This window comes from Heteronotia binoei, chromosome 4 (assembly GCF_032191835.1).
Source record: "Heteronotia binoei isolate CCM8104 ecotype False Entrance Well chromosome 4, APGP_CSIRO_Hbin_v1, whole genome shotgun sequence".
NCBI lineage: Eukaryota > Metazoa > Chordata > Lepidosauria > Squamata > Gekkonidae > Heteronotia > Heteronotia binoei.
Genome location: NC_083226.1, coordinates 13,102,071 through 13,114,525, shown reverse-complemented (window position 1 = coordinate 13,114,525; position 12,455 = coordinate 13,102,071). Strand labels below are relative to the sequence as shown.

The window sequence follows — 12,455 nt, the reverse complement described above, 5'->3', positions numbered from 1 at the left end:
CTCTGCTCACTGTACCGGATTCCTCGTCTGATGAAGTGTGCTTGGAGCACACGAAAGCTTACGTTTTGAATAAAACGAAGTTGGTCTTAAAGGTGACACTTGACTCCTGCTTTGTTCTACTACGTCAGACCAACACGGCTGCCCGCTTGGGTCTTCAGCAGGCATGAGCCACAATTTTTTTTTTTTAAGCCAGTCAATTTCATTAGGTGAAAAATAGCCTCGGATGGAAACATCATGTTCTTTCCTCCTCCTTTATTTTAATATCCAAGCAACGAATCCTGACAGTTATTTGTTTTAAAAAGACAAACCGCAAAGCATCTGCAAATAAAATCACACGAGAAACTGCGCAGGCCGAACCAAACAAAACGCGGTCGATTTGCTCGACCTAACAAGGTCAGCTTCGCCAAACCATTTCGACCATTCCGGAAAATGAAAAGGGGCGTGCGTGGAATACGAGTGCGGGACAAATAAGCCGTTTACTGATCTGTGATGTCAGATAAGGGGAGAGGGAACACTGATTTTTCTTTTTTTTAAAAAGCTGTACATTTTTAAAAGGTTACAATTACAAAATGGAATTTGTTCACATAGGCGCGGCTGGGAATATTCAACGAGAAACCGCCATGCCAAATGTAGGGAATCCGACAAAATTCTGCATAATTTGTTTATTTTTTTAAATAAAACCCTTGTTTGTTTGCGCTGAAATGAGACCCCCATCTACCCCTAAATGAAACAAGGACCTTGGTGTTGGTGCTAACCCCTGGCCACAGAGCCCAGGAACTTAAGTCATTCTGACGGCCTGCTCCGGTCCTGTTCATTCAACGCAAGAGACTGCGCGGCGGGGGAAGAAACCCACTTGGGAGTTCTGGTTCACTCGTTCTGGGAATCAAGCGGCGGCTTGATTTTGACACGCTGAGCGTGATAGGAACTGTAGGAATGCGACACCTACGAGAAGAGGTGGAGAAAACAAAGCAAGAGCTACACTTTGAAACCAAAGTGTTCTCGTTTGAAAATTACCCCATTACAAATAATTAGGTTAGATAAAGGCAGAAATTTGCTCGTGTAAGCAAGGGAACAGAGTCAGTTATCCTCAAGGCAGTGGTTTAGTTTAGTTTAGTTTTGTTTCTTTAAAGGAGAGTTTTACAAGACTGCTTTACCATGGGAGTGCTGGGAATATGGTCTCTGGGCAATTTAACTCCTTTTCAGCAAAATCTAAAATATCTTATCTGTCCCTAATGCCTCTTTATCGCTAAGGAACAATTTGAAAAACAACACTTGGCCACATAGCCACCAGTTACCATGATTGCGACTGTGTTCTCTGTGGCTTCTACCGCATATATACATTTGGGAAGAAAAGGATGCACGGGGGGAGGGACATTTAGGTCTCACTTGTCCTTGGGCTGTCAGAAATCAAAATCCCCATGCTAGGAAGAGATCGCCTTCAGGTTATTGTTTTGGAGGGGCTACGATCTCAGAATTCAATGAACGCCAGAGGAATGACTCCTACAACCATTTCCCACCCCAACCCCGCCCCCCCCAAAGGCAAACAAAGAGAATTCAGATTTTTCCAGGCTAAACCAAAAACAAAAGTACAAGGTCATACATAATACAAGATCGGAAACAGAATCGGAAACAGAGCGATGGCGAACAGTGGCTCTCGGCACGTGACCGTGTCTGAAAGGCCCCATGAGGTCTCCCATTCTCGGAACTAGACATGTACTCGTCGTGTGCAGCTCTGCTCAGGGATACTCATGTGGGCGGCGGTGTATTGTCTGCATGAAAAAGAGGGGCACGGAAGAGGGAGCGTGACACTACCCCCTCATTGTCCTTGGACTGCTTCTCTTCTCAAGACGAGGAGGAAGCTGTATCCAATCACGAAAGAGCAGATGAAGGGCAGGCTTCGGCTCTCCTCCCTCATAGGCTTCTCTCCATGGAAAGTGTATATTTGTTCTGCTTGATACGCGAACGAATATAATGTGGCTGCCATGTCAAATCTGGTCCTCTGACCCCTTCCGCCCCTTTTTTCCTTCATCTCCAGAGTGCTCAAAAGAATGACTGAATCGATTGAGAATGGGTAGGTACAATTTGCCCGTTTGCTTCCTCCCTGAATTTCCGGTTGACGGTTATCTGCAAATGTTGCCGAGGCACAAGGAAGCTAATCAAACATGTCCTCAAACATGCGCTGACCCATAGCGATGTAGAGTTCCTTCTCCTCAGGAGTCATCTGGGCCACCAGTTCTGGTCGCTGAGTCACCTGGCTGTAAGAGAACGGGCGCCCGGCCACTGTGACGGTGGGGTCCTCGGTTACCACCTCAAACTCATCGTCATCATCTTCCTCCGCCAGACCGTAGAGCGTCCCTGCGCCAGCAGCCGCTCGGGGAGGGGAGTCCTCGTCGGATTCGCTCGTCTCGCTCTCGGAGTCACTGGCATTGGTGTTTGATAAGGGTGCCGCTCCACCCAGGGCGCCGACAGAGGCGGAGGGGGTTTTCTTCTCGTGGATGAGCAGGGCGCGCATCACTTCCTCGTTATTGTCCAGGGCACCTTGACCCTCCTCCCCTTCCTGAAACATATCTGTGTCTCGGCCACCTGCAAGTGCACAAGGAAGACAAATGAAGGAAACAGCGGGACAAACCATGGTGGAGATGCCGATTTGTCATTTGGATTAATGGGAATTCCCCCGCCCCCAACAGCAGTCCTGGAATGGGAGTGGCCCATTGGGCGCCCTTTACACCACTGCTCCAGCATCAGGGCTCCATATTGTCTTCCAGGACCTAGTTCTGAGCAATGTTCCCTCTAAGTCGCAGAGTCTTGTGAGCAAAAATTCTTTGTGAGCACCTGGCATTAAAGTTGTGAGCTACTGCATCAATTAGTGTGCTCTGGGACAATCCTTCCTGAGCTATGGCAAAAATGTGTGAGCTGGAAGCTAAAAATCTGTGAGCTAGCTCACACTAACTCAGCTTAGAGGGAACACTGGTTCTGAATACTTGGTATTATCAACATGGCAAACTTAGTTTGCAGGGTCACTGACAGGAGTCTGAGTGGGGGGTCCTGAGCTACAGAACCTCCTCTCCTGCACAGCCCAGATCTCAGCCAGTTTTAACACCTCGGCCAGCTGAGTGCTTGAAGAAGATGATACTGGATTTACACCCTGCCCTTCACTCTGAATCTCAAGAGCTTCAGAGCGTCTTACAATCTCCTTTCCCTTCCTCCCCCACAACAGACACCCTGTGAGGTGGGCGGGGCTGAGAGGGCTCTCACAGCAGCTGCCCATTCAAGGACAGAGTCTCAGAATGGCCTACAATCTCCTTTCCCTTCCTCCCCCACAACAGACACCCTGTGAGGTAGGTGGGGCTGAGAGGGCTCTCACAGCAGCTGCACTTTCAAGGACAGAGTCTCAGAATGGCCTACAATCTCCTTTCCCTTCCTCCCCCACAACAGACACCCTGTGAGGTGGGTGGGGCTGGAGAGGGCTCTCACAGCAGCTGCCCTTTCAAGGACAGAGTCTCAGAACGGCCTGCAATCTCCTTTCCCTTGCTCCCCCACAACAGACAACCTGTGAGGTGGTGGGGCTGAGAGGGCTCTCCCAGCAGCTGCCCTTTCAAGGACAGAGTCTCAGAGTGGCCTACAATCTCCTTTTCCTTCCTCCCCCACAACATTCACCCTGTGAGGTGGGTGGGGCTGAGAGGGCTCTCACAGCAGCTGCCCTTTCAAGGACAGAGTCTCAGTGCGGCCTACAATCTCCTTTCCCTTCCTCCCCCACAACAGACACCCTGTTGGGGTTGAGAAAGCTCTGACAGAAACTACCCTTTCAAGGACAGCTCTGCAAGAGCTATGGCTGACCCAAGGCCATTCCAGCAGCTGCAAGCGGAGGAGTGGGGAATCAAACCCGGTTCTCCCAGATAAGAGAGCTATGGCTGACCCAAGGCCATTCCAGCAGCTGCAAGCGGAGGAGTGGGGAATCAAACCCGGTTCTCCCAGATAAGAGCCCGAGCACTTAACCACTACACCAAAGTGGCACTGCACCAAACTGAATGTCTTTTCATACTCCGGTCCCTGCCCCCAAGATTCCTCCACAAAGAAAACAAGCCGGGGGTGGGGTTTAGCTTTGGCTTCGTGGCAGAGGATCTGCTTTGCAAGCAGTTAAAAGATGTGGCAGCAGGTGATGTGAAACACCTTCACCTGAGACCTTGGAGAGCCGCTGCTGGTCTGACTAGATAAGGCTGACTTGGATGGACCCAGGGTCTGATTCAGTAGAAAGCAGCTTCAGGTGGGGCTTTTTTTTGTAGCAGGAACTCCTTTGCATATTAGGCTAGTCCCCCCTGATGTAGCCAGTCCTTACGGTAGACCCTGTAAGAAGAGCCCTGGAAGCGCTTGGAGGATTGGCTACATCATTGTGCGAACTCTTATCTGGGAGAACCGGATTTGATTCCCCACTCCTCCACTTGCAGCTGCTGGAATGGCCTTGGGTTAGCTGCTGGAATGGCCTTGAGTCAGCCATAGCTCTCATAGGAGTTGTCCTTAAAAGGGCAGCTGCTGTGAGAGTCCTCTCATCCCCACCTACCTCACAGGGCGTCTGTCGTGGGGGGAGAAGATATAGGAAATTGTAAGCCACTCTGAGTCTCTGATTCAGAGAGAAGGGCGGGGTATAAATCTGCAGTCTTCCTCTTCTTCAGGGAGGCATAGCCTAATATGCAAAGGAGTTCCTGCTACAGAAAAAGCCCTGGTTTCGTGTGTTTTAACTGTAAGCCGTGTTGAGCAGGACTCTGAAGAGATAGCATAAACATATTCGAAATAAATGACATTTCTTTCCTTTACTTGATTTTATTATTTTATTATTCCAGTTTTATTTGTATTTATCTTTTTGGTGTCTCCCCGTCTGTTATGTTTTCTTAATGCGCAGTTATACACATCTGTTGTGTGACTGACTAACATAAGAACATAAGAGAAGCCATGTTGAATCAGGCCAATGGCCCATCCAGTCCAACTCTCTGTGTCACACAGTGGCAAAATATATATACACACACACACACACACACGCACACACTGTGGCTAATAGCTACTGATGGACCTCTGCTCCATATTTTTATCCGATCCCCTCTTGAAGCTGGCTATGCTTGTAGCCGCCACCACCTCCTGTGGCAGTGAATTCCACATTTTAATCACCCTTTGGGTGAAGAATACTTCCTTTTACCCATTTTAACCTGACTGCTCAGCAATTTCATTGAATGCCCACGAGTTCTTGTATTGTGAGAAAGGGAGAGAAGGACTCCTTTCTCTACTTTCTCCATCCCATGCATAATCTTGTAAGCCTCTATCATGTCACCCCGCAGTCGACGTTTCTCCAAGCTAAAGAGCTCCAAGCGTTTTAACCTTCCTTCATAGGGAAAGTGTTCCAACCCTTTAATCATTCTAGCTGCCCTTTTCTGGACTTTTCCCAATGCTATAATATCCTTTTTGAGGTGCGGTGACCAGAATTGCACACAGTATTCCAAATGAGGCTGCACCATCAATTTATACAGGGGCACTATGATGCTGGCTGATTTGTTTTCAGTTCCTTTCCTAATAAAATGACTGCTTTTTAAAAAGGGAAATTTGCCTGCCGCAGCTTGTTTCTCTTTAAAAGGGCCTGAGAGGAGGCAGGGAAATTGCATAGCCACGAAACGCCCGCGTCTACGGTTGGCGAGAGGCAAAAACCCCTGGCTCCACTCGTGCCGTCCCCGGACCATGAATTATGAACCGGCTCCGCCGACGACTGAGAGTTCTCCACCAGCTCTCCAAGGGCTTTGGCGCAGGTACGCTCTCGCAATGCCACTTGGGAACTGAAGCGTGGGGGCGGGCGAGCAACGGCACGTTGCCTCAGCAACGGCGTGACAGTTCCATAAAGATGATTCGATCGCTGGGCTGCAGGTGGGAGCCGGACCGTTCTTCTGTGAAGCAGGAGGGACATTTAGCAAGCAGCGCCCCCCGCCCCCCCAAGGCCACCCCCATTATTATGACGCCCGCTTTCTCCCTGAGACCAAGCAAGAGGTTGAAGTTATCTGGTTCTGAGCATGTGCCGAGAGCGGCTATTGGCTGTCTGTCTGGCCCAACCCATGCCCACTGCGAAGGCGGGAACACAGGACATCAGGGCCACCCTCATGTCTTTATTCATTACAAAGGAAGAACGAGATTAGGGGGTGGCCAATCTCATAAAACCTTTGAAGTATGAGCTACGTTAGTCCTTACTTATGTTTCCACTTGCACCAAGATCTTGTGCAACCAGTTTCTGGGGAGGGAGGGAGGGAGGGAGGGAGGGAGGGAGGGAGGGAGGGAGGGAGGGATGGATGGATGGAGAAGACGACTGCGGATTTATACCCTGCCCTTTTCTCTGATTCACAGACTCTTCTCCCCCCACAACAGACACCGTGTGAGGTGGTGGGGCTGAGAGGGCCCACACAGCAGCTGTCCTTTCAAGGACAGAGTCTCAGAGCGGCTCACAATCTCCTTTCCCTTCCTCCCCCACAACAGACACCCTGTGAGGTGGGTGGGGCTGGAGAGGGCTCTCACAGCAGCTGCCCTTTCAAGGACAGAGTCTCAGAATGGCTCACAATCTCCTTTACCTTCCTTTCCCACAACAGACACCCTGTGAGGTGGGAGGGGCTGAGAGGGCTCTCACAGCAGCTGCCCTTTCAAGGACAGAGTCTCAAAGCGGCCTACAATCTCCTTTCCCTTCCTCCCCACAACAGACACCCTGTGAGGTGGGTGGGGCTGAGAGGGCTCTCACAGCAGCTGCCCTTTCAAGGACAGAGTCTCAGAGCGGCCTACAATCTCCTTTCCCTTCCTCCCCCACAGCAGACACCCTGTGAGGTGGGTGGGGCTGAGAGGGCTCGCACAGCAGCTGCCCCTTCAAGGACAGAGTCTCAGAGTGGCCTACAATCTCCTTTACCTTTCTCCCCCCCCAAAACAGACACCCTGTGAGGTAGGTGGGGCTGAGAGGGCTCTCACAACAGCTGCCCCTTCAAGGACAGAGTCTCAGAGCAGCTCACAATCTTCTTTCCCTTCCTTCTCCACAACAGGCACCCTGTGAGGTGGGTGGGGCTGAGAGGGCTCTCACAGCAGCTGTCCTTTCAAGGACAACTCCTGCAATAGCTATGGTTGACCCAAGGCCATTCCAGCAGCTGCAAGTGGAGGAGCGGGGAATCAAACCCGGTTCTCCCAAATAAAGAGTCCACACTCTTAATAACTACACCAAACTGGAGGGATGGATGGTTGGATAGACAGGCAGGCAGACAGCTTTTTTTGTAGCAGGAACTCCGTTGCATATTAGGCCACATTCCCCTGATGCAGCCAATCCTCCAAGAGGGCTCTTCTTACAGGGCCTACTGTAAGCTCTTGGAGGATTGGCTACATCAGGATGAGTGTAGGCTAATGTGCAATGGAGTTCCTGCTACAAAAAAAGCCCTTGATAGATAAATAGACAGACAGACGCTAAGCGTCGCAATGTCTTGTGCAAGCGGAACTTGCACTCTGTCGTCTATGTTTTCACTGGCACGTCACGGGATTCGAGCCAACAAGTCCTACGAGAAGGTCATCCGTGGCTTTATCGCACCACTGCTTGGGATATCAGCCGCTTTGCCCGGCAGAGGGAACACAAAGACCCCGGAGGCTGTCTGCACATGCTGGGAAGCAGGGCACAGTCGGCCTTCTTCAGGGAGACCCTCGGTCCGGCCCAGAGAGCTTCGGCGCGGACCCTCCCGCTCTCCCCTCCTTACCTTCTTTGACCTCGTCAGGATCGTAAGCTCCCTGCACGGTGCTCTCGCGCAGCCAGACCGGCCTTTCGCGGGGCGGCTTCCCTTCGTTGGCCGGCTGATGGGCGTCCTCCTGGTCCTCCATGCTGATGACAACGTTCTGGGTGTACAAGTCTTCGTAAGAGGGACCCTTGGTGGTCCAAGCCTCTCTGTGAGGCCCGCTTGGCAGGAGGCCCATCCCTGCGGTGCCGGCAGCTCGTTCCTTGCTGCGGGCCGTCACAAAAACAAAGACGTTTGTCAGACTAAGGGGGCCGAGGGCTTCAAATCATCCAAACTCTGACACCGATCATCCTCGGGCCTACTCAACGTGACCCACCCGACCACCCCTCGTAGACTTCTCGGCAAGGGCCCTTGTCTGAATATTTATAGTGATTTCCACCCACTGGCATCCATTTATCACAAAATCTCAACAGCACGGCAGGATAACTAGTGGTGGTTAGAGAGCTTATGGTACTGAGCAACTCGTATGAAGAAAGGCTGAAGGAGCTGGGCATGTTTAGGTTGGAGAAGAGGCGGCTGAGAGGTGATATGATCACCATCTTCAAGTATTTGAAGGGCTGTTATATAGAGGATGGTGTGGAATTGTTTTCTGTGGCCCCAGATGATAGGACCAGAGCCAATGGGTTGAAATTAAATCAAAAGAGTTTCCATCTCAACATTAGGAAGAACTTCCTGACCGTTAGAGCAGTGGAACAGGCTTCCTTGGGAGGTGGTGAGTTCTCCTTCCTTGGAGGTTTTTAAAAAGAAGCTAGATGGCCATCTGACAGCAATGAGGATCCTGTGAATTTAGGGGGACGTGTTTGTGAGTGTCCTGCAGTGTGAAGGGGGTTGGACTAGATGACCCTGGAGGTCCCTTCCAACTCTATGATTCTGATTCCTCAGTGGAACAGGCTTCCTCGGAAGGTGGTGGGCTCTCCTTCCTTAGAGGTTCTTAAACAGAGGCTGGATGGCCATCTGACAGAAATGAAGATCCTGTGAATTTGGGGGGACATATTTGTGAACTTCCTGCATTGTGCAGGGGGCTGGACTAGATGACCCTGGAGGACCCTTCCAACTCTATGATTCTGATTCCTTAGTGGAACAGGCTTCCTCGGGAGGTGGTGGGCTCTCTTTCCTTGGAGGTTTTTAAACATAGGCTGGATGGCCGTCTGACAGCAATGAAGATCCTGTGAATTTAGGGGGGGGGTGTTTGTGAGTGTCCTGCAGTGTGCAGGGGGTTGGACTAGATGACCCTGGAGGTCCCTTCCAACTCTAGGATTCTATGATTCTAAGTGTAGTGAAGTGGCTAAAGGACTAAGCAGAGAATCTGGAAGTCTCCCGTTTAATAATATAATAATAATAATAAATTTATTTTTGTATCCCGCCCTCCCCTGCTAAAGGCAGGCTCAGGGCGGCTCACAAGACATGGTACAACCATGATTTCAATGAAATACAATCAATACAATAAAACAGATTAAAATACAATTAAATTACATTTATAAATTAAGTTAAAATTAGATAAAACAGCCGTTAAATGACAAATTTTGTTAAGCTGCTCCGGGACGCCTGCTCTTTTCTGCTGCTACGGGGGGACTAACCCGGCTAACCACCCAGATCGACCTCCTTAACTCATCTATCATTCGACACATCGCTTCTGGGTTTCTGAACGGAAATGGCCAACAACAGCAACGGCACTCTGCAAAACAAGTCACTGGTGGGTGTGGGGGGCATTATTATTACATTTAGGGGGAATGCTTGCTGCTGCTGTGCGGCCATTGTTTCATCTCCAGAAGCTTCCCAGGGGCGAGGCTGTGACGTTGGCCAGACGCACATCCGTTTCTGCGCTTGGCCAGCGAAGCGGGATTGCCGCATTCGAACAGGAAAGGCGACACAAAACAACATGCGGGTCTTTCTGTTGGAAGGCAGAGCCCTGCGCCTCTGTGCCGGAAGGGCCAGCGGCTCTGCAGAAAAGCCTTTCAAAGGGTTATAACCAGGGCCCGCTTTGTAGCAGGAGCTCCTTTGCCTATTAGGCCCCACCCCCCTGATGCAGCCAATCCTCCTGGAGTTTACAGTTGGCCCTGTAAGAACAGCTCTGTAAGCTCTTGGAGGGTTGGCTACAGCAGGGAGGGGGCGTGGCTTAATACACAAAGGAGCTCCTGCTACAAAGTGAGCCCTGGTTATAAACCCAGTGTGCTTATTCTGTACTGCTTGGCAGGATATTCTCTGCCCCCAAGGCAGCTGGGCGTTTCTGTGCATGCGCCGGAGCAGAGCTGAAGAGGAAGGAGGTAAAACATCCCCCTACGGTCACTTGCTTTCCAAGGATCTGGCAACGCCCTGCGCAAGCAGTGACATGAACATATGAAGCTGCCTTCTACTGAATCAGACCTTTGGTCCATCAAAGTCAGTATTGTCTTCTCTGGCAGCGGCTCTCCAGGGTCTCAAGCGGAGGTTTTTCACACCTATTTGCCTGGACCCTTTTTTGGAGATGCCAGGGATTGAACCTGGGACCTTCTGCTTCCCAAGCAGATGCTCTACCACTGAGCCACCGTCCCTCCATGGAGTGCACAGCGGCATCCCTGCTCACAGGAAGGCAGGGCTGCACGCGCTGCGCATGGCCTTACGCTCAGAGAAGCCCGTTCGCCTGGTTAAATGACTCGGAGCGAAGCCGGTGAAGCTCATTCCTTGGAGCTTCGAAAAGGGTGGCCGGGGCTCATGAGATCAAGCTTAGCTTGCGGGTGGAGGGAACGTTGGGCCAGCTAAAAAGCAGCCCCTCTGCTCTGGAGACAGGCGGCCGATCGACAGGTCACGCTGCAGGCCTGAGCTCTGCTTCCTTCTGTGGTCCTTTGCCTCCTTGCCCTTTCCCCGCAGTCTAAACGCACCCACTTCTTGACCTGACACAGGCAGCGAAAGGGAATGGATCTCGGCAGGCACCCTAACGCCGGGGTGGCCAGACGGTGGCTCTTTCACACACGTCGTGTGGCTCTCGAAGTCCCCGCTGCCCCATCAGCCAGCTTGGAGAAGGCATTTCTCTTTTTAAATTGCTCCTCCAAGCCAAGCCAGCTGGCAGTGTGGAGAATGCCTTTACAGTTAAAAGTTGCTTTCTTTCCACCTCTCCCCCCTCCCTCATCTATTTTCCTTCCTTCCTTCTCTCGTGGCTCTCTAATAGCTGATGTTTATGTCTTGCGGCTCTCAAACGTCTGACGTTTACTCTCTGCGGCTCTTACATTAAGCAAGTTTGGCCGCCCCGCCCTAACGCATCCTACTCCGTGTCTTTGAACAAAAGCTTTTCGGGAGCGTAGTGTTGTGGTTAAGAGTGCTGGATTCAGATCTGGGTTTGGGTTCAAATTCCGGCTCCGTGGAGAAACATCGACTGCGGGGTGACATGATAGAGGTTTACAAGATTATGCGCGGGATAGAGAGGGTAGAGAAAGAAGGACTTTTCTCCTTTTCTCAGAACACAAAAACTCGTGGGCATTCAATGAAATTGCTGAGTAGTTGGGTTAGAACAGATAAAAGTCCTTCTTCACCCGAAGGGTGATTAACACGTGGAATTCACTGTCATGGGAGGTGGTGGCGGTTACAAGCATAAACGGCTTCAAGAGGGGATTGGAGAAGAGATTCATCAGTGGCTATTAGACACTGTGTATTGATGGAACTCTATGTCTGGGGCAGTGATGCCCTGTATTCTTGGTGCTTGGGGGGCACAGTGGGAGGGCTTCTAGTGTCCTGGCCCCAGTGGTGAACCTCCTGATGGCACCTGAGTTTTTGGCCACTGTGCTGGACTGGATGGGCCACTGGCCTAATCCAACATGGCTTCTCTTATGTCCTTATGTGACACAGAGTGTTGGACTGGATGGGCCATTGGCCTGATCCAACATGGCTTCTCTTATGTCTTTATGTGACACAGAGTGTTGGACTGGCTGGGCCACTGGCCTGATCCAACATGGCTTCTCTTATGTTCTTATGTGACACAGAGTGTTGGACTGGATGGGCCATTGGCCTGATCCAACATGGCTTCTCTTATGTTCTTCTGTGACACAGAGTGTTGGACTGGATGGGCCACTGGCCTGATCCAACATGGCTTCTCTTATGTCCTTATGTGACACAGAGTGTTGGACTGGGTGGGCCACTGGCCTGATCCAACATGGCTTCTCTTATGTTCTTATGTGATACAGAGTTCTGGACTGGATGGGCCATTGGCCTGATCCAACAGGGCTTCTCTTATGTTCTTCTGTGACACAGAGTTCTGGACTGGATAGGCCATTGGCCTGATCCAACAGGGCTTCTCTTATGTCCTTATGTGACACAGAGTGTTGGACTGGATGGGCCATTGGCCTGATCCAACATGGCTTCTCTTATGTTCTTAACCGCTGTGGGCATCGCTTGGGTTGCCCCTTTCTTCTGACATTAGGCAGGTAACAACCCAGGACAAGGCCTTCTCAGTAGTGGCACCAAACCTCTGGAACTCTCTCCCCAGAGAGACTCACCTGTCCCCTTCCGTCGTTGCCTTCTGCCAGCATGGGAAGGCTTAGCGTTTTGTGTGGCCTTCCCTCATTGAACATCTTTCCTGCCCGATATTTAACCTTTTAAATATATTTAATAATAATAATAATAATATTTTATTTTTATATCCCGCCCTCCCCGCCGAGGCGGGCTCAGGGCGGCTAACAGACATGGGAATCCCATGAATCA

The 12,455-nt window shown here is 50.9% G+C and overlaps 1 protein-coding gene across 1 annotated transcript in view; it reads right to left on the bottom strand.

Moving 5' to 3' along the window:
- Positions 1–237: 237 nt before the first annotated feature.
- The window catches only part of GTF2E1 (general transcription factor IIE subunit 1), a 58,963-nt gene continuing 46,745 nt past the window's right edge, over positions 238–12,455 (bottom strand). Inside the window, exons 4-5 of the mRNA XM_060236798.1 lie at positions 7,749–7,990; positions 238–2,583 (exon numbers count right to left, since the gene is read on the bottom strand). Of these exons, the coding sequence (XP_060092781.1) occupies positions 2,153–2,583; positions 7,749–7,990 (673 nt within the window). The 3' untranslated portion in view covers positions 238–2,152. The remainder of the gene's footprint in view (positions 2,584–7,748; positions 7,991–12,455) is intronic.